The 19,481-nt window shown below is 64.8% G+C and overlaps 2 protein-coding genes across 4 annotated transcripts in view; one reads left to right on the top strand and one right to left on the bottom strand.

Moving 5' to 3' along the window:
* Nucleotides 1-343: 343 nt before the first annotated feature.
* The window catches only part of LIMS2 (LIM zinc finger domain containing 2), a 35,205-nt gene continuing 16,067 nt past the window's right edge, over nucleotides 344-19,481 (bottom strand). For 2 of the 3 annotated variants that reach the window (XM_079924921.1, XM_079924923.1), the window contains exons 2-10: nucleotides 17,033-17,192; nucleotides 14,999-15,065; nucleotides 14,715-14,835; nucleotides 4,442-4,591; nucleotides 3,665-3,815; nucleotides 2,687-2,779; nucleotides 2,049-2,097; nucleotides 1,808-1,883; nucleotides 344-1,164 (exon numbers count right to left, since the gene is read on the bottom strand). In XM_079924921.1, coding sequence (XP_079781047.1) covers nucleotides 1,017-1,164; nucleotides 1,808-1,883; nucleotides 2,049-2,097; nucleotides 2,687-2,779; nucleotides 3,665-3,815; nucleotides 4,442-4,591; nucleotides 14,715-14,835; nucleotides 14,999-15,065; nucleotides 17,033-17,192 — 1,015 coding nt within the window. In that variant the 3' untranslated portion in view covers nucleotides 344-1,016. Of the gene's footprint in view, nucleotides 1,165-1,807; nucleotides 1,884-2,048; nucleotides 2,098-2,686; nucleotides 2,780-3,664; nucleotides 3,816-4,441; nucleotides 4,592-7,757; nucleotides 8,137-14,714; nucleotides 14,836-14,998; nucleotides 15,066-17,032; nucleotides 17,193-19,481 lie in introns of those variants that run through there. The other variant, XM_079924922.1, reaches the window with a different exon arrangement.
* GPR17 (G protein-coupled receptor 17) lies at nucleotides 10,837-12,044 on the top strand. Its single transcript, XM_079924924.1, has one exon. The coding sequence runs from the start codon at nucleotides 10,892-10,894 to the stop codon at nucleotides 11,909-11,911; it is 1,020 nt and encodes a 339-aa protein (XP_079781050.1). The 5' UTR covers nucleotides 10,837-10,891; the 3' UTR covers nucleotides 11,912-12,044.

The following is a 19,481-nucleotide window of genomic DNA, read 5'->3' as shown; positions in this document are numbered from 1 at the left end:
CGGCCCCTCTGCACACCTTTCCGCCTTCCCCCGCCCGGCACCGGACACGGGCTGCCGCCAGGAGGGTCTGCTGGAGGTGGCTGCTGGCTTCGCTGCCCCGAGGGCGGAGCTGCACGCAGGGCCTCGGAGCCTGGGCTGGGCGCCCACGGCCCCCGCCAGCCCTGTCGGAGCCTGTCCTCCGACTCCACCCACCGGGCCAGGCTTCAAGGACTGAGGGTCTCTGTCGGCAGCCTGGCCCTGGGATGCCTGTCTGGTCTGGCGGCTGTCTCCCTAACCCTGCGGCAGCATATCCGCCGCAATGTCACAAACCACGCAAGCGCTGGGGTCGTGTAGAAAAGCCTTCATTCGTTGTGCAAGTGTGAGTCCCAACACCAGGGTCCCACGCTGTCCTCCCCGGAGGGCAGGAATGAGCCGCCCACCAGAGCCCACCGCCTCCTGGCCCCAGGCTGCACCGGGGAGTCAGCGGGTGCCCTGGCGGCGGGGCGAGCGGGGGCCCTCCCGCTGCTGCGTGGGCTGAAGAAGCGGGACTCGCCGGCCTGGCCTGGGCACGAGGCTCCTGCTTGGCTGAGCACGTGCGTGGTCGGGGGACTGCAGGGTGGCTCCCCGGGGGCGCCCACCCACATGGCCCTGGGGTCCGGGCGGCCGCCTGGCCGTGGGCTGCACCTGTGCCACGGGGGGCGGAGGCTGGCCAAGCTGCCACAGAATGCGAGCCACGAGGCCTCCTGCGGGGATGGGACAGGTCAGGACAGGCCGGCCCAGGTGACCCTGGCCCTACTTGCTTCTGTCCCTGGAAGACCTCGGGCCGAAGCTGTGGACGAGGATGTGTCACAGGCTTGCCACGCCCAGGCCCCTGCCCCGTGGCCTCTGGCCTCGTGGAAGGAGGGAGGGGAGGGACGGGACGCCTTGGGGGGGATGCTGAGCGGAGAGACGGCAGGGAGAAGCCGCAGGTTCGGGCAGCGGGGGCGGGCGGCGAAGCGGGGGGAGCAGGAGGACGATGCGGGCGGCGGGCGGGCCTCTCAGGCGGGCTGGAGGCCCGCGGACTTGGGCTGCGCCCTGCGGGCTGCCAGCTCCGACAGCTTCTTCAGCCGCTTCTTCAGCTCCAGCGGGAACTTCTCGTAGCACCTCTTACACACGGGCTTCATGTCGAACTCCACAAACTTGTTCCTGCAGAGGAGGGGCAGCGGCCAGGAGAGCCGGGGTCTCCTCGGACCCCCGGCCCAGAGCCCACCACCTCCCCTACCCCAGCCTGTCCCCCCCCCCAGCCGGCCAGGTCCGGGGGGCACCTTCTGGCCGGACGCCATGGGAGATGAGGAGACGGGCCTCCAAGCCTCCCTTTCTGCCTAGAGACTTCTCTGGAATGCTGAAACTCCAGAACCTTCCCTCTTGTCCTCAGACGCCGGGCCGCACCTCACCTCACCTCACTGCTCCAGCTGTCCTTCCCCTCTCAGCCTCCTAGGTGAGGTCTGGCTCCTTTGGCTCTGAGCGTGTTTCCTGCTCCCTGAGCCGGAGTGTGCTTCCCTCCCCAGAGGCCGGCGCCCTTCCGAGTGCGGAGGCTAGTGTGACTCTTCCTCCCACCATGCCCCGGGGGGGCCCCTGGACCTGCCTTCTCGGGGCTGGGGCTGCCCCTGCTCCCACTGCAACCCCAGGGCCTGATAACAGTGGTCGTTCAGGGAGGGTCGGACGAAGGGTAGAGCCCGTGGCAAGCCGACTCCAACGTGAGCCCCTGACGGGCTCCGGGGTGGGGGGGGACGCCCTGCAGGTCTCTGCCCTCCTCGGCCCCCGACCCCTGGGAGCCAGCACGACTTACTTCAGGGTGAGCCGGCTGTTGCAGGTAGAACAGGAGAAGCAGTGCACACACCAGGCCTTGTTGAGGGCCGACACCACTGTGAGGGGCAGATGGGAGCTTAGCGGCCGCCCCCCAGGCCAGCCAGAGGCCCAGCTGTGCACACGGAGGGCCAGCTGGGCACGCAGCTGCAGGACCCACAGCCCAGAGAGTGCGGGGGAACGGGGCCTGGGGCAGGAAGGGGGCACAGGGACAGGGGCCTTACCATCGCCCTCGATCACGTGGCTGCAGGTGTAGCAGACGTCCCCAAAGAGCTGTGGACAGAGCGGGTGTTAGACACGCTGCAGGCATTCGTGCCCCAAGCTCAGAGCCAGGAGTGTGGTCCCCACCCGCCCCCCGAAGGGCAGCTCTCAGTAGCCACCTGGGCCTCCTGCCAGGGCACAGCCTCAGGCCCGAGGGCCCATCAGAACTCCCCTCTGGGAAAGACAGCAGGTGGAGGCATTGCTCCCCCTAAGGCCCCTCTGCTCCCGCCCGTGTCCTGAGAAGTGTGGGCAAGGCAGTAACCCTGTCCTCTGTGCCAGAAAGGCTGGGCAGCTTCGCCAAGCCTGGCAGGGGGGAGGAGATGGTAGTATATGTCACCCCAAGAGCCCAGGACTTAACACTGCCATCTCATTCAGTGCCCGGGGCAGGCCTGGGCCACAAGGCACGTTTCTCAAATGGGGACGCTGAGGCCCAGAGGGCTGCCCCGGTCCCGAGACCCTGAGCTCACAGGCCTGGCCTCAGCACCCACGGCGGGGCCCCGGGGGCCGCCCCGTGTCCTCTCCTGCCATGCACACAGCCGCCTTCCCAGCCCGCGCCCTGCCGGCTCCCCGCAGCTCCTGCCTCCCCTGTCCCGGGCCCTACCTGGTTGTAGTGGGTCTCACAGTAGGCCAGGCCCTTCTTCTCATAGTGCCGGTGCCCCAGGAACGGCTTCTCACACTTGGCACAGACAAAGTGCTGGGGTGGGGGGTGGGGGTGCAGGGAGGGCAGCGTCAGGCCTGGAGCGACCTCCCAGCACACAGCCAGGAAGCGGAGGCTGGTGGGTGGGGGGCCTCGCTGGGCTGACACCTCCACGGACTGCTCCTGGCCAGCAGACCCCACTCCTTCCCTGATGCCCGGTGGCGCTGCATCCTCCCCGGGCCCACGGGGCACCCTCGGCCCCCGTGTCGGGGCCGGCGAGGTGCCCGGGCCGTGGCGGGTTGCACCGCCTGCCTCTGGTGCACACCTCTACAGGCCCAGAGTCACCGGGCACACCTTCCGCCCGTGGAGGCCGTGGCGTGTGAGGATTCACCCTCCCCCGGGGGGCCGGGGGCCGTGCCAGGACCCTCGCCAAGAGGCCACCCAGGGCAGAGACTGTGGGACACAGAGCTGGCCCGGTCACAGGCTTGCACGCCTCCCTGCCAGGTGGTGTCCCTACGGCCATCAGAGCCCCCGGCGCAGGGGTGAGTGTTCCCGGACAGCCAGTCGGACACACCTGAGCACCTCGCCTGCAGGTGGGCCGGACACGCAGCCGCTTCCGCCAACCGCAATCCCATAGGGCACCCCGGGCCAGTGTCCCCAAGGTGTTCTCATGACTTTGGAATCCTCTAGAAGGCCAGGATGGGGAGGGAGGGAGGGGGTGTGCCTGCCCAGCCAGGGCCTGTGGGCTCAAGTCTGCCGGGTCCCGCACACAGACCTGTCCCAGACCAGGGGTGCGGAGGGATAGCACCTACGAGGAAGGTCCCCGCTGGGAGCCGGCCACATGGCCTGGGGGCTGGAGGGCGTGTGGAGGGGCTTCGGGGCCAGGCTGGCTGGGGACGGGAGCCGGGGCGCCCACCTGCTGTCCGGGCTGGCCTCGCTCACCTCCACGTGCCACTGCTTGCCCAGCGCGTTGACCACGCGGCCCTCGATGGGCCGGCGGCAGGCCCCGCAGATGGGGACACCCATCTTGTCGTGGCAGGGCAGGCAGTAGAGCTCGCCCTTCAGCTCGCGCGCCTCTGCAGTCAGCTCCTTCCTGGAAGACAGCGTGAAGCCCCCAGGTGACCGCCCTGCCCTTCCGTGGCCTGTCGTGCTGGGAGGGTCACCCCAGCCCCTCCAGCGCCAGGGAAGCAGCTTCCTGAGACACACCACCACCTCCACCCCCCACCAGCTCGGTCCCAGCAGAGCACCCGCCCGGGGCAGGCGTGGCTTTCATCTCTGCTCTCTTTGGAGACTTCCTGTGCCCCAGACGGGCCCCAGGGCACAGGATTCCCGCCCGGCCCTTGCAGAAGGCGGCCTGTGTCCGGCACAGATCTGTTCCCCGGGCCCCCGCCCTCCAGACCAGACTGGGCGTCTGGGACCAGCACGAGGGCATGGCTCCGTGGCCTCTCCTTCCTCCCTCATCCGCTCCACCTCACGCTCACCCTCCGCACCTGGGATTCCCTCCTCTCGGCTTCACCGGCGGCGGGGGTGGGGGGCAGCCCTCCCTCACCCACGAGTCCCTCCCGGACCCATTCTACCTGCCCCTGCACCCCACTCTCTGGACGCCCTTCTCTGCCCCGCTGGTGTTCCCCTCCCGCCCCATCACTGCCCCGGGGCGGCCAGCCCACCTCCACCCGGCTCTCCCCCTTCCCGGCCAGCCGGGCCCGGCTGTGCACCTACCCGCAGTGGGTGCAGCTGAAGTGGTCTGGGTGGTAGGCGTCGTTCCTGAACATGAGGGGCTGCTCGTCGATGACCAGGTGGCAGCGCTGACAGACGTACTTGCCCAGGCCCTTGGCCTTCTCACGGTTGTGGCAGGGTCGGCACAGGTGCCTGTGAGGAGTGAGGTGGGGGTCAGGGGCAGAGCCACTCTTCCTGCCCGGGCAGCCTGGGCCACCTCCCTGGAGAAGACGCCCCCCGGCCCCCGCCCGCAGCTTGAACGAACGCCTGCTGGGAAGCCTCGGGGGGCTCAGCTCGGTGGTCCAGAAAAGCAAGCTAACAGTCCTGTGGCCGGGAAGGCCACGGGTGCACCCTCTAGAAGGAGCCTCTGCACGGGGCAAAGACCAGGAGGAAACACAGCAGCATGCCGTGTTTGGACAGTACGGCAAATGTGGTGTTTTTCTTCTTTACGCTTTTTCTGAGCCTAGGACATCGTGTGTGGACGAGAGCAGACACTTCATGGGCATTTGCTGAAAATTTCATTTTATTTTTCAAATGTCTTTTAACACACACGAGTGACCGTATAGTGACTTTCGTGCCCAGCCCAGGGGCCAAGGAGTGCCAGGCCCGTTGGGCCTGCACGCCTGCTTCCTCAGGGGTCGGCCCGACAAAGAGGAACCCGGACGTCTACAGGCTCTCTCTGTCTCCAAAGACAAGTGCAGCTGTGTCAGATGGAGGCCCCCAGACCCAGGAACTGTCATTACAGAGTCTTTTTTGTAAAGACCTCAGAGTAATTTCTGATGTTACTCCCTCCATTGGGCCACAGCTGCGGTCTCTACCGAGAGAGAGAAATCAACATGGTTTCTGTTTCCTTGGGAGAAATCAACATGGTTTCTGTTTCCTTGGGCCTCAAAGGCGGCAGGAATTTAGATTCAGGGTCCCCGGGCGAAGTTGCACAAAGGCCCCAGTGCACTGCTCCCATCCCCCACCTGCCACCCCGTCTGCAAGTGCTCTCAGCATCCGGGCCCTCCTTCCCTCCCTTTCCAGGTCCCCAACCCACTCTCACCAGCCTCCCGGCCACCTGATACCGGTGCGGGCCTCTTTTAGAGGCAGGTCAGGGAGTCCACTTAAGAGAGTAACTCGCAGGAACCCCCAAGCAGGTGTGGTGGGCAGACCCTAGGTGCCAGGGCAGCCGCCTCCATGGCCTTGACCGCAGTGCCTCGTACCGCGTTCGGGTCTGGACTGCCCTGTGCTTGCCCTGAGTGTGTCCTAGCTCCCCGGGGTGAAGGGCAAGGGGCCCGAGGGAGTGCCCAGCAGCCACCTGCTAAGCTGCTGACCAGCTCCCAGCTGTGCTCTTATGGACCCCGTGTGCCCCACACAGGGCAGCGGCTCAGGACAGGTCTTCTGATGCGTAAGCGGGTGAATGATTGTAAAAGACAAGAAGGGAAGGACGGCGGGCGTCATCGCCCACGACGACGTGGCCACCGAGACTGGAAGGTCGTCTCCTGGCCTGGGACCCCCAGCTCACTCTACCGGCCCAGGGGCCACAGACGTGGCCTGTGGCTACAGTCCCCATCTCCCTTCCGTCCCCAGATCCCTGAAGCCCAGTGGGCTCTCCCCGCCCCACTCTCCCCCAGACACCCCGTGCCCCAGCCCCATCCCAGGCCTCCTGCCATGGCGGGGCCACTCCCACGCCTGCCGCCTGCTGTCTCTGCCACAGACAGGGCATTTATTCCCTACAACCCCACTCCAATCCTGGTGACTCGTCTTTAGCAGTAGGACAACATGCAACCCATACGGAACGGTTTTTGTTTCCAAGATATAGAAATTAGCGCAACTCCTCAAAATTCTGTCGCAACGGTCAGTGCCCTTAAAACCACTGCCATCAGTCACCCGACAGAAGCCAGCCAGACTCCCACATTTCAAGTCACCGTGAGCCAGTTCTCCCAGACAGCCACCCCGGGCCACAGCGGGGAGGGGGGCCGCACACCCCACCGGCTCCCAGGCATGACAGAACTGAGCAGTCCCGCTCTCTTGACGGAACCCCAGACGGGAAACGTCTTTTCAACACACCTGATCCCAGCGCCAGATCTAAAGGCAACCTGCAGAATTTTTTCCCAGGTAGAATGAAGATGGAACCTAAGAATTTTACCACTGAGCTGCAACAGAAGAGAACAAAACACACACGCATACAGCCTGAGTTTTAGAGTGACGCACGCTTGAGTCCAAATGTGGGCTCGGCCACCCCACTGGTTTGTCGTGGGCCAGTTACCTCACCTCTCTGAGTCCCAGTTTCCCCGTCTGTAAAATGGGCAGTGATCCCAAGTGCACGGGTTTGTGCGAAAGAATTTCAGACTTGTGGCAGGTACTTCCCAGGGATGGCTGTGTACATCTTTCAACGTTGTAACTGAAAAGTTTTCCCAGACTCCCAGGAGGAGCTGTGGGGCAGGTGGGCGGCGGGCCGCAGCGACCCTCTTCCCAGGCTTCCCGTCCAGAGGAGGAGCCCACACAGGCGAGGGCCAGGCCTCCGGGTCCCCACAGGCACAGACAGCGCCCCATTATGAGGCAGCCTGCAGCTGCGCCCCGCTCGAGATAAAGGCCGCGATTTATTCCGCACACCCAAACGGGGCCCCATTATACGGGGCAGGACACAAGGACCCTAAGCAAGTGTCCTGAAAGGGTCCCCTCTCATCGGACCGTACAAGACTCCTTGGCCTCCCACCCTCCCCATTCACAAGACCCCCTCTGCCGATGGCCAGTGCGGGCTTGGGCGCCCAGGCCCGTTGCCATGGCGGCCAGCCCCTCCCTGGCCCCCTCCCCGCCTCCCAGGAAATGACTCTGATCTGAAACGTCCTGTTGTGTCTGTTGGTCCCAGCCAGGCCTCCCACCCGGCCGGCGCCCACTCTGCGGCTTCGAAGACGGTCGCACACTCGGCCTCTGTGCCGCTCGGTGGCCCAGCTGGGGGCGGGGGGTGGGGGGACGGCTGGGACACACTGGAATATTCACGGCCCAGCGGCAGCAGAGGCAGCCAGAGGAGTGGCCCACCACACAGGGGACCCCTCAGGAATGAAGTGGCCTTTCAGGGCCCCGAGGGGCTGCAGCCTCGCCTCCCCTCCTTAAATAGCCAGCCAGCCTCCACCACAGCTGCGCGGAGCCCACCACCCACCCACAGGCTGCAGCCCACCTGCCGCCCCAGACCCGCCGACAGAGGTAAGGGCAGGGCCTGGCGGGGCGGGCGGGGAGCTCCAGCCCAGTAGAGGCGGAGGCAGAGCAGGGCAGTGACGCGAGCCCAGCCCCAGCCCCGAGACGCCTCTCTGCGGCCGGGCTCCGACCTACTTACCCAGGCCGTCCCGGTCTGAATGAGAGCAGCGCACAGGCAGTGTTCCTGTCTCCCTGTCGGGGCTTTTAAAGGAAGAGTGAGCGCCCGGCCTGCGGTCCCACGGCTGCAGTGACAGCCCCCGTGCCCCTCACCTCGAGCCAGGCGGCTCCGGGAGGGGCCAGAGGAGGAGTCGGGAGGGAGAGGTGCTGGCGGCCGATGCCCGGGAGACGGCCTCCCCCCGCCACCAGGCCCGCCCACGTCCCCTCTGCGGAGGCCAAGCCCTGCGCCTGACCCACGGCCGGCCGGGGCCCCAGACCCGCCCAGGCCCGGGCCACACTGCACGCAGCGCAGTCGCCCTGCCCGAGCTGAGCGACACGCCGAGGGGCAGCGAGTGCGGGCGTTTCTGGGGACCCGCGGAGCCACTGCGGACCGCACGGCAGGACCAGCACCGAAACTCCTAACGTGGGGGAAGGGAGAGGAACCCCGGCAAAGCAGAAGCGAGCCTGAAAGAATTCTGAAACCAGGTCTGCGCCCCCGGAGAGAGCACGGCGCACGCAGCCTTCAGGGCTGGGAGGCGGAGGGCACGGGGCGGGAGCGGAAAGCCAGGCGCTGGCCCGCCCGCCAGGTGCCACCTGTGCGGGCACGCGGGCCCACGCTCGGTTCGCTGCTCTGCCGTCACCATTGTGCTGCTTTTTGAACAAGGGGTGGTGCCAACTGTATCGATGGTCCTCGGGCCAGGCCCCCGTGGGAGCCGCTGAGCCAGGGAGGAAACTCCAGCACGAGCTCTAGCAGCCGGGAGCTGTCAGCCTCCCCGAGAAAGGCACGTGGAGGTGTTGGCTGTCCCCGCCGGGTCTTCCTGACCTGACTTCCTACTCCAAGGCCGTCGCCCGGCCAAGTGCCCCTGGGCAAGTTAGCTGATGCTAAGCCTCCGTTTCCTCATCTGTAAAATGAGGCAACTGACGCCTGCCCCTCAGGACTGGTGTGCGGTGTCCGGGCAGGCCCGCCGCCTCATGCCGGCCAGAGGAGGTGGTCAGTACCTGGAAGTGGCCCTGACTGAGGGGCCGGGTGACGACTGCACCGCCGCGGGGCACAGCCCGAGGTCAGCCCAGAGCGGAGGGCACCCAGCTCAGCCCCTCCCCAGCCCCAGGTTTGCAACAGGACCCCTCCCTCACTTGGCCTCCAGACCACCCCCCTCAAGTCACACACACCTGGACCAACAGGCAATAACCCCTGTAGTAGAATTTCAGGCAGCCTGAGCCACTCTGGAGCCAGGAGACATCATCTGGGCAGGGGAACGGCCCTGGACCCCTTCAATAATTAAAATGTGACACGATCGGGCAAGCGCCCGCCCTCGGCTTGAGGACGACGGGCCAGATGCTCTCTGCCACTCACCCGCGGCCATCTGTGGTGGTTCACGAGGCACAAAGCTGCTGCCGGCCCGACAGCCCCTCGTCCCCGCCGTCTGGACCACCCTCCCTCCCTCTACTGTGGGAACCCGTGCCTGGGGACGGCACCCAGCCTCCTCCTCAGGGCTGACGCGCCCATGCCCATGGGGCACCTGTCAGCCCTGCCAGGGCATGAAAGGGGAGGGCTAAGAAGCTTGCAGGCAACCTGCTCCGGGTCCTGTGGCTCGGCCGGGACGCAACGCCGCGCAGGCTGCCCCGCTTCCTGCTGCTTCCCGCCTCTCCTGCCCCCCTGCAGCCCAACCGCACAGGCAGGGAGTGGAGGTGTGGGGGGCGGGGCTTCAGGGGAGCCCCAGAAGCTGCGCTGCAGGCAGGGGCGCGCGAGGCTGAAACCGAGCCCAGCTCGGGACTGTGGACTGTGTGGGGTGTGGACAGAGGGCGCTGTGGCCCGGCTGTCCTGCCTTCTCCTGCCCACATCCCCGGGTCCCAGGCCTGGCGAGGGAGGCGGGCTATTAGGGACCTTCCCTCTCTTTTGTGGATCTCCCTAGTTGACCAAAATCAAAATAGGAACCTGTGACTCTGTCTGCTGGGGCGGCAGCAAGGGTCACCCACTCAGACCTGGGGTCGGCAGACAGAAATGGCTTGTTAGCAAGGCCAGTAGGGCTCCGAGCTGCGCGGCCCCTCAGGTGTAGGTAAACCAGGCGGGCGAGGCCAGGCGGAGACAGGCCGCCTCCCTGGGCCCCGGGCCTCTCCGGGGCTGCAGATCTTGGCCAGAAAACCCTGGCAGGTCTCTCTACCTCTGGGAGAAATGGCTCTTCCTCTCCTGGGAAAGAATCCGCCTCTTGGTAGTTCAACTACCCTGGGTGGTCAAATACCCCCTGCAGGCCTGGGGCCCAAGGGCTTTCTAAACCACAGGTCTCCACTCGCTAAGATGCCTACCGTGGGGCCGGCGGGCTAAGTCCAGAAAGTTCAAGAGACCTTGGGACCCAGGCCCGGATGGCCTTCCGGTGCCGGCAGACAGAGCAGGCCTCTGCCCTCCCTGACACTGACACTGCATTCCCAGCCAGGCCCTCCTGGGGCGGGTGGCGGGTGCCGGGAGAACTGGGGAAGCCGGTGGGCGGGCGGGTCAGGGAGGGGTGCGCGGGGTTCTCCCGAGGCTGCGGAGAAGATGGCCGAGCTCTACGCACGGGGCCCTCAGGAACAGGTGACCCGCCCACCCACCCATGAGAAGTGGGGCTCAGGGGCCCCATGCACCCCGCCCCTCAGACAGCACACAGGGGAAAGGGACAGAAAACGTGGGGCTCCGCCCCCCGCCCTCGCACCCCCCAGAGCCTCAGACAGACGGGTCACCACGCTCTCCCTGTGGTGCTGACTCCATCCCCCAGGCCTGAGAGGTGGCCTTCCGGATCACCAGGGTCCAACCAGGGCCTTCACATGCCCTGCAGGGACGTGGCTGCACAGTGGGGAGCCGGCCCCAGCAGCAGCTTAGCACCCAGTCCCTGGTTTTGGTTTTGCTTCCTGCTGAAGTTCAGAGAGCCTGTGATGCCTGCCCACCCCCAGATGGACCCAGGAGGTGTCCTCAGTGGCCCCCGAGGCAATGCCGAGCGTGGAACAGGGTCGGGGTCGGCAGGCACCGCAGGCTTCCGAGGGCTCACGTCTGCAGAGGGTGACGCCCCGCCGGTCGCAGGCTCTCCGGGGCCTGTCTGCTTGTTCCCTCCAGGCTCAGCGCCGGGCTCTCCCTCCAGCCAAAGCATGAATGGCCTCGAGGTGGCTTCCCCAGGCCTGATGGCCAACTCCTCCCTGGCCCCCACGGAGCAATGTGGCCAAGAGACGCCACTGGAGAACGTCCTCTTTGCCTCCTTCTACCTCCTGGATTTCATCCTGGCTTTTGTTGGCAACTCCCTGGCCCTGTGGCTCTTCGTCCGGGACCACAAGTCCGGCACCCCTGCCAACGTGTTCCTGATGCACCTGGCCGTGGCCGACCTGTCCTGCGTGCTGGTCCTGCCCACCCGCCTCGTCTACCACTTCTCAGGGAGCCACTGGCCGTTTGGGGAGATCCCGTGCCGGCTCACCGGCTTCCTCTTCTACCTCAACATGTACGCCAGCATCTACTTTCTCACCTGCATCAGCGCTGACCGCTTCCTGGCCATCGTGCACCCCGTCAAGTCCCTCAAGCTCCGCAGGCCCCTCCACGCCCACCTGGCCTGCGCCTTCCTCTGGGTGATGGTGGCCGTGGCCATGGCCCCGCTGCTGGTGAGCCCACAGACGGTGCGGACCAACCGCACGGTGGTCTGCCTGCAGCTGTACAGGGAGAAGGCCTCGCAGCACGCCTTTGCGTCTCTGGCTGTGGCCTTCACCTTCCCGTTCGTCACCACGGTCACCTGCTACCTGCTCATCATCCGCAGCCTGCGGCAGGGCCCGCGCGTGGAGCGGCGCCTCAAGAACAAGGCGGTGCGCATGATCGCCGCCGTGCTGGCCATCTTCCTCGTCTGCTTCGTGCCCTACCACGTCCACCGCTCCGTCTACGTGCTGCGGTACCGCGGCCACCGCGCCTCGTGCGCCGCCCAGCGCGCGCTGGCGCTCGGCAACCGCATCACGTCCTGCCTCAGCAGCCTCAACGGCGCTCTCGACCCCATCATGTACTTCTTCGTGGCCGAGAAGTTCCGAGACGCCCTGTGCAGCCTGCTGTGTGGCAAGAGGCTCCCGGGGCCGCCCCCCAGCGCCGACGGGAAGACCAACGAGAGCTCGCTGAGCGCCAGGTCGGAGCTGTGAGCCGGGGGCCACCGGTCTGAGCACCGCCTCGTCCACAAGGACCGGCCCTCAGACTCACCACCAAGGAGGAGCCCGCCTCCGTCCCAGCGGCCCCGAGAAAACACACTGCAGGCTCAGCGGGCCGCCACCACCTGCTCCGAGGCCCGAACTCGTCACCCGGCGCTGAGTCCTGTCTTCTCTGCCACGCAAATCCCTGAACGGGGAGCACAGAAGGGACCAGACGGCCACCCCCCTGCGGAGACTGGCCCTGCTCACTCACAGCTACAAGACACTCAGCAACGTCACCCCCTGCTGAGGGGGCAAGGAGGCCAGAAACATTCCCTGAACAATGAGCGTCTTTCTCTCCCAAGGGCCGCCTGCGAGGTTCCCAGCCTCCTTCCCCCGACAGAAACGCGCTGCGGTGAAGCTTTGCAGAGAGGATGCCGGAGACAGCTGCAAACGGCCCACGGGAAGAGGGGGCACTGGAAGCTGGGCGGGGGCGGGGGGGGGAGTCTAAAGGTTTTCTCTCAAGTGCAAGGTGCTTTGAGGTCCCTTTGTGGCACCTTTGCCAAAGGACTCTGCATTTAGGGGACACAAGCTATACATTAGAACCCAACACTGGAAGCACATTTCAGGGTGGTCGCCAGGTGACAGCCAGCAACACGGGCGGGGCCCGTGAGGCACATCAGCTCTCCATCCCTCCCGCCAGAAACCCACACACAGACCCGCAGGCGCCCGACAACCCCCAGGGCTTCTCAGCAGCTGCCCGGTCCCTCCCGGGTCCCCGTGGAACACACACTATGGGTGGACGGCCACAGGGAGCTGAGCCTTGTCGCCGCCGGGGGGCGCGGAGGGCAAGGCCCAACCTGCGAACCCGGCTCCCACCAACCCAGACCCAGCAGGGGCAGAGCCCCACTCCTTCCCAAGAGGCTTCCACCAGTCCCGGCGGGCCAAGCTTTGAGCCGTTTTGCTTATAGGGTGGCCTGATCGCCCTCACCGGTCCTTTCTTGTACTTGATTATACTGACCATAAACATAACTGTACTTGAATAACTGAAGGTTATTCTGTTTGGTTAACACAACTCCCTCCCCAGAACTTTTCTTCCCTCTGACCCAAGAATGGCAAAGCGGAGGCAAAGGCAGCAGTGTGGACTGTGGTTCTGGTGGCCCTACGGTGGGCCTGCCCCGCGCAGACTCTGAAGTTCTGCCCCGTGGGCTTCAGAGCGCCGACCTGGGCTGGAGGGTGTGCGTAGGACCCCGCACTCCTTTCATCACAGTGATACTGTACTTTCCTGAGCACGTCCAGCCTCTTCCGGATTTTTCCAGCAGAGCACCGGAGTAGGGGTCCCAGCGTGAGCTGCGGCTCAGGCCCACACCCGGCAGGTGACCCCACGGACCAGCATGGGACCCCCCCCCGCCCCGCTGCACTGTCTACCCCCCGACGGTCTCTCAGATCCGCACCCAATACCCAGGCTGCTACTGAGTGCTCTGCAGACACCAAGACGGACAACACGCGTCTCTGGTGGCGCAGGCAGATGGGCGAGACCACGACGGCAGCGTCAGGAAGGGGTGCTCGACAGGCACCAGAGAATGTGACAAGTGCCCAGACGGGAGGGCATGGGAGATGGACAGCTAGGGCGCTGCGAATGAGGCAGGCCTGCTCTTCCCTGAGGCCTGGCTGTCGGCAGAGGGGAAACTCGGAGTCGGTTGGTTGGTTGGGCTCCGTGGCATTTGGGGTGCCCTCTGGGCACCAAGTGGAGCTGGCACGTGGGCAGTGGGGTACTCTGGGAGAGGTCTGGGGTGGAGGCGGACATCTGGACTGCCCAGCACACACTCACCATGTGAGGCCCCGGGACTTTGGGCCCGGTGCAGAACCCCAGAGGAGCCCAACGTGGAGAGACGGGTGGAGGAAAGTGAGCCAGGAGAGGAGAGGGGCAGCGCAGCCGTGAAATAGGGGGAAACTCCCAGAACACGGGGGCCTGGGTGCCCAGAGAGGAGCGGGGGCTGCCGTGAAGGCCGTGGAGACACCGACCAGCCTGGGCGATGGGGAGCAGACGGGAGGACGCGGCTGGTGGGCTGGGGAGGGCTGCAGGCAATCGCTGTGGAAAGAAGGCTCAGAGGGTGCTTTGAACCCTGGGGGCCACCAAGCCTGAGCCCTTAGAAAGGGAGAGAGAGCGGACCAGAGCCATGAGCCCCTGCTGGAGAGGGTGTGTGGGGTGAGCAGGGCTTTGGGGTGCAGGGACACAGCCCCCACTCTGACAAGGCAGGGGGGCAGCACAGATGCCGGGCGGCAGGGGTGCCCATCCGTCGGGGAGGGGGAGGGGAGGTCCTGGCTGTGGGTGTGATGGTGCAGGGACAGTGGGGGGGTCGGGTAGGAGGCGGGGAGAAAAGAGCAAGTCTTCGTGGAAGGTGACAGCTTAGCCTGCTGAGGAAACCTGGGCCCCAGCTGAGTGCTGTCCCTCCAGCAGTGCTCGTGGGGCGTGAGGACGGCGGTGGACGGCCGGGGCCAGCACTGGGGGTGGCCGGGCAGGCAGGAACTTGACTCAAAGCTCCTCATCCTTCCGCTGCACCAACTTGGGCCGCTTGGGCACCCGCTTGGGCCGCCTTCCTCCTTGCTGTATGCTGTCAGCCTGCTCCCAGGAACAGCCTCGAGCCTGGGGTGGCCCCCGGCTCACCATCCCTCACTCTCTCCAGGCTCCGTCCTCACCCGTACACTGGACAGGGCTCTCCCGTCCACCTCGCAGGGACAGGGCCGCACGGCAGCCCCATCCGCAGCCTGCAGCGCCTGGACCGGGCCTGGACCCGTGATGAGGGGCCCATCTCACCTGCCGGCGTTCTTCACGAAGCCCAGGTCGGCCAGCTCCACGTCGCACAGCTCGCAGCGGAAGCACCCGGGGTGCCAGTTGTTGTTCATGGCCTTGATGACGCGGCCGATGATGAACTCGCCTGGAGGAGAGAGGTTCCTGCTCGCCTCGTGCCCTGCCCCTCCGCGGGCCCCTCCCAGAGCCGGGAGGGTGGCGCCCGTGGGAGCCCAGGGCCGATGCTCTGAGGGGCAGAGCTCTCTGCCCACCCGCCTCCCAGGCAGCGCCGAGGCCTGTGCGGCCCTTACCGCAGGTCCTGCAGCATGGAGCGAACAGCATCTGGAAGTCGTGTTCGCAGTACTTCCGCCCTTCGAGCTGCAAACGGGGCCAGCAGACAGAGGACAAGGAAGGCACTGTCATCCCCCGAGCTGCGCTGGCCCGTCTGCTGGGTGAGGACCTGCCCTCGGGGACGCTGGACAAACACCCCACTTTGTGCACCTGCTACCACCACAGGAAGCTGGGGGGGGCGGTGCGGGGAGGAATTCCAGACAGTGAGCTGCCGTGCAAGGCCTGGAGATGGAACGGGACTGGCCTGTTCGACTTGGGGAGAGTGCAAAGCGCGGGGCCTCGAAGAAGCCGGCAACTCAGCAAGGCCAGCCCCGCAAAGGGCCACGGCTGCTTGCAGAAGATCTCGGCCCTGCTGGTCTCAGGAACGAGCTGAGGGCTGGGGGCGGAACGTCAGGCTAGGGAGGGCGGGGATCGAGTTTGACTTCTGTGTGTCCCTTGGCCCTGTTTCCTGTGTGAGAAGTCCATTCCCCCAGCGGCCACAAAAGACCCAGGGAAGGGACACAGAAGGAGGGACACAGGAAGGGGGGCAAGGGAGTCCTGCAGCCGCTGTCCCCATCTGTCTGGGCAAGGAGGGCCCTCACACTGGCCCCAAGTGTGGCCCCAAGAAAGCCCCTGCTTTCTTCTCCCTAGATAATTGTATTTGGTTTTCCCCTGTTCTCTAAAATGAGTGTCTTATTAAGCTGCACCTGGCTAGAGCGCTAGCCAGTGACCTTCAGAGGCGGTCGTAGGCACATCCACAGCGCCCTGCCCACATCTCCCCTCCCCCCACCCCCGCCTCCATCATCGGCCAGCATTTCCCAGGAGGCACCACAGGCAACAGCAACTCCTACTCTGCCAGGCAGATCACACACCCCACAGCCGTCTACCAGCCCGTCCCATCAGCTTGGAAATCTATCCAGCCTCTGAGCACTGCCCTGGTGTGCTGGTAAGCATTTCACAACTGGCTCTGAGGCTGCCTTGTAGCGTTTGCCGATTTCTATGGTATAAATATTCCCACCCGTGGTCAATTTCAAGCTACCAACAGACCTCCGCATGGAGCTGAGAAGAGACGTCAGTAGCCACCACGGTACGGTGTTTCCAGCACACAGGCATAATAACAAATCATAACCTCAAAGGCATAGCTGATCGTGAAATGTAATAAAGTAATTAGGAAGTGGTGAGTTTTGAGTATCTGTTACCTTTGTTGTTTTTTTTAATTAATTTTTTTTGGAGTATAGTTGCTTTACCATGTTGTGTTTCTACTGTACAGCAAAACGAATGTTACCTTTGTTTTTAATACAGTTTTATCTCATTGTATGTTTATATCATTTAACTTTTAGTAATGGCTGTGTTTAACAACTGGCTTGCAAGGCTGCTGAAAATTTAACGATCTGCTCTTGTGACCCAGTGCAGCCCAGTGTAGGCCCCTTCGCTTCCATCTGGATTACCGAAATAATCAGCTTCTGGTCCCACCTGTTCTCCTAGCTTCTGTCCCCGCCGCACACAGTCTCTCCTCAGCATAGCAACCAGAGGTCCTTCTCTAAGGTCAGACAGACGATGTGACCCCTCCCCTCCAGACCCTGCAGTGGCTGCTGCCCCTCCCAGGAGGAAAGCCTGAGGCCCCACGAAGGCCCACGGGGCCAAGCAAATCTGCCTCCCCACTCTCATCTTCTTCTGTTCCCTCTCCTTTGCTCTGCTTCCATCACACCGGCCCCCCACTGCTCCTCAAATACCTGCGTGCTCCAACCTCAGGGCCTTTTTGCCCTTGCTGTGCCCTCTGCCGAGAGCTCTTCCTGCAGGTACACGCTGCTCTCTCACCTCCTTCAGGTCTGCTCAGACATTCCCTTCCCTGATCACCACCACCCCCCCCAGATGCCTTACAACCAGAGCACTTAGCGCCATCTGGCTCGAGGGCTGGCGTGTCTGCCTCATTCTTCACAAGAGGACCACGGCCAGGCGTGGCCCACAGGCTGCCCGAGGGCAGAGCCTGAGCGGGGTCTGGGGAGCACGCTCACCTCGTAGAAGAGCCCGTCGGGGAAGGGCCGGAAGCACTGCGCGCACACGAAGCAGTGCTCGTGGTACAGCTCGCCGCTGCTGTTGACAATCCTCTCGGCGGGGGCGAAGCGGGCCTGACAGCGCTGGCACACGGCATTGGCCAAGGCATTGGACATGTTACTGGGCGGGAAGAAGGAACGGGCAGGTCAGGGCCTGGGGGCCGCACTCGATGGACACGCTTTCTGGGGTGAAGACAGCGCTGTGCTCACCCCGGGTCGGCCTTGGCCCCGCAGGGACTGAGCCACGCAGGCGGGGCCACGCTGCCCGGCACCGGCTTGGGTCACCCATCCCTGCAGCCACCTTGTGCCTCGGGCACGTTGGGTGCCAGCGCCTGCCAGGCCACGGTGGCCTTCCCAGGTGGCAACCCTGCGCGGCCAGCGCAGCACCTCCATCTCCCAGATGGACAAGCGGAGGCCTGGAGAGACTGACCCGCCCACCACCAGGGCCCCGGTGGGCGGGGCGAAGCCTACATCAGAACCGGTCCCCCGCCTGACTCTGGGGCCCCGACCTTCCCCCACACCCTGCAGCCCCCGGTGCCCTACACAGGGGCTCAGGCGCAGGCCCGGCCGTCGCCGGGCTCACGCCGGCCAGAGCAGTCACGGCTCAAGTCCGTTGCTCTCACTCACAGGGCGGCCGGGGCTGGCCCTCGCTCTCCAGGCCCAGACGCCCAGCCGTGGAAGGACCCTAATCACGGCCGTGGCCACGGGTTACAGGCTGTTAGATGACGGACACACAAGCTTTCAGCGGGGTGCCCGGCCCACTGTAAGCCCGCAGCGGATGGCGCTGTGCTTGTCAGTGTCACTGACCGGGCCCCCAGGCTGCTCAGTCACGGTGCTGGGCCGTCTCTCGAGGTGTCAGGGACACTCGGCAGACACAGGGGAGTGGCTCGGGGTTTACACACATATTTAATCCCCGAGGCCACCCTGCTTTCCTAAGGCTCAGAGGGGTTAAGTAACTTGCCCAAAGTCACAGAGCAGATGACAGCGTCCAGATTTGAACACAGATTGGTCCGACTTCAATGGCTCTTTCCCCTGCACCACGACTTAGTTTCAAATCACCTGCACCCCCAAAACATATAACCACCCTACCATGGGGAAGGTGAGATTGTGAATATTGGGGATGGGAGCAGAGTGGGGAGCGGACCTCCTCATCCACAGAGGGCAACTGCTGTCCCCGGGGAAGCGGCAGACATCCCGCCGGGAGGCGTGGAATCCGAGCTAAACTACAGGGGAAACGGCCACACAGACAGATGTGTGCTGGCTCCAGGCTGGGGCCCCAAGGCTCAGGCCAGAGGAGCCTGGCTGTCCGCCCCGACAGTCTCTACAAACGCCCAGCACCCTGCTGCCTGTGCCTTCGGCTACAAGGGCGGCAAAGAGATTTTGTCTCATGTCAACTGGGTGGGCACAGAAGGTCAGGCTCAGTGAGGAGAGATGTAACCAGTTGGCAACATCGCGTAGACGCGTGCGCTGGCACGCGGCACGTCTCCTGAGAACATCTCTTCAGCCTGTTCCGCCTCCCGGGATGCAGAAGCCCACCCCTCCCTCACGGCCACAGCACAGGGAGGAGAATTCTCAAGCGAGCAATGCTCGTGCTGGGGTCCCTAGGCGCGATGAGCCCAGGAGGTGGGCGAGGGCTCTGCCTGTCAGGGGTCTAGGTGTGGACAGCGGGTCTAGCGGAGGGCCGCTGCCACGTGGACGCGGTCTGGAAGCCGGGCTGGGGCACTCTCTGCTCTGTTGGAGGAGCCCTCGCGGCAAGGGCAGGGCCGGCAGGCCCCTTGGCAAGCCTTGCCAGGCAAGTGCACCTCTGCATGCCTCTGCCTGCCCCCAGGTTACTTGGGGGACCAAAGCCGTCTCCTGCACCCATATTTAAGCCAAAGGGGCAAGGAGGCAGGACAGTGGCAGGAGGGATGGGCAGAGCCCAAGATGACAGGGAGGCTCTGCACAGTGGCCACCACCCTCCTTTCCAGCTCCCTGCTGATCGCCACGAGGCGATCGGTACCAGTCGCCATGGGCTGGGCTGGACTCTGTCAGCACAGGCATGGTTTCCTGTCCCAAGAACACTGTGAACCTGGAGGCCTTGTTCTCCCCAAAGACACATACCCAAGGTGGCTGGGAGGAAGTTCCAGTGCCTGGCCACGAACAAGACCTTGGCAGGTCTTGGAGTAGTCAGAAGTCAACAGGAAATCCTGTGACTCTTGAGCCTGGAATTCCCCACTGAAAGGACCCAGAAAATGAAGCCAAAACAAGAATTCAAGCGCAGCCCCAGGCTTCCAGACTGTTCCAGACCTCTGGGCCCTAACCAAGCGAGTGCACAGCAAGCCCATCTTCGGTTTGCCTCTCCAGAACTCCGGCCTCCCCGCAGGGCAGACGTTCGGGGACTGCGTCTCCACGCTGTCACCACAGCAGCCGG

Source organism: Stenella coeruleoalba (assembly GCF_951394435.1).
Source record: "Stenella coeruleoalba genome assembly, chromosome: 6".
Taxonomy (NCBI): Eukaryota; Metazoa; Chordata; class Mammalia; order Artiodactyla; family Delphinidae; genus Stenella; species Stenella coeruleoalba.
The sequence above is the reverse complement of the archived record's forward strand: the minus strand, read 5'-3'. Positions and strand labels throughout refer to the sequence as shown.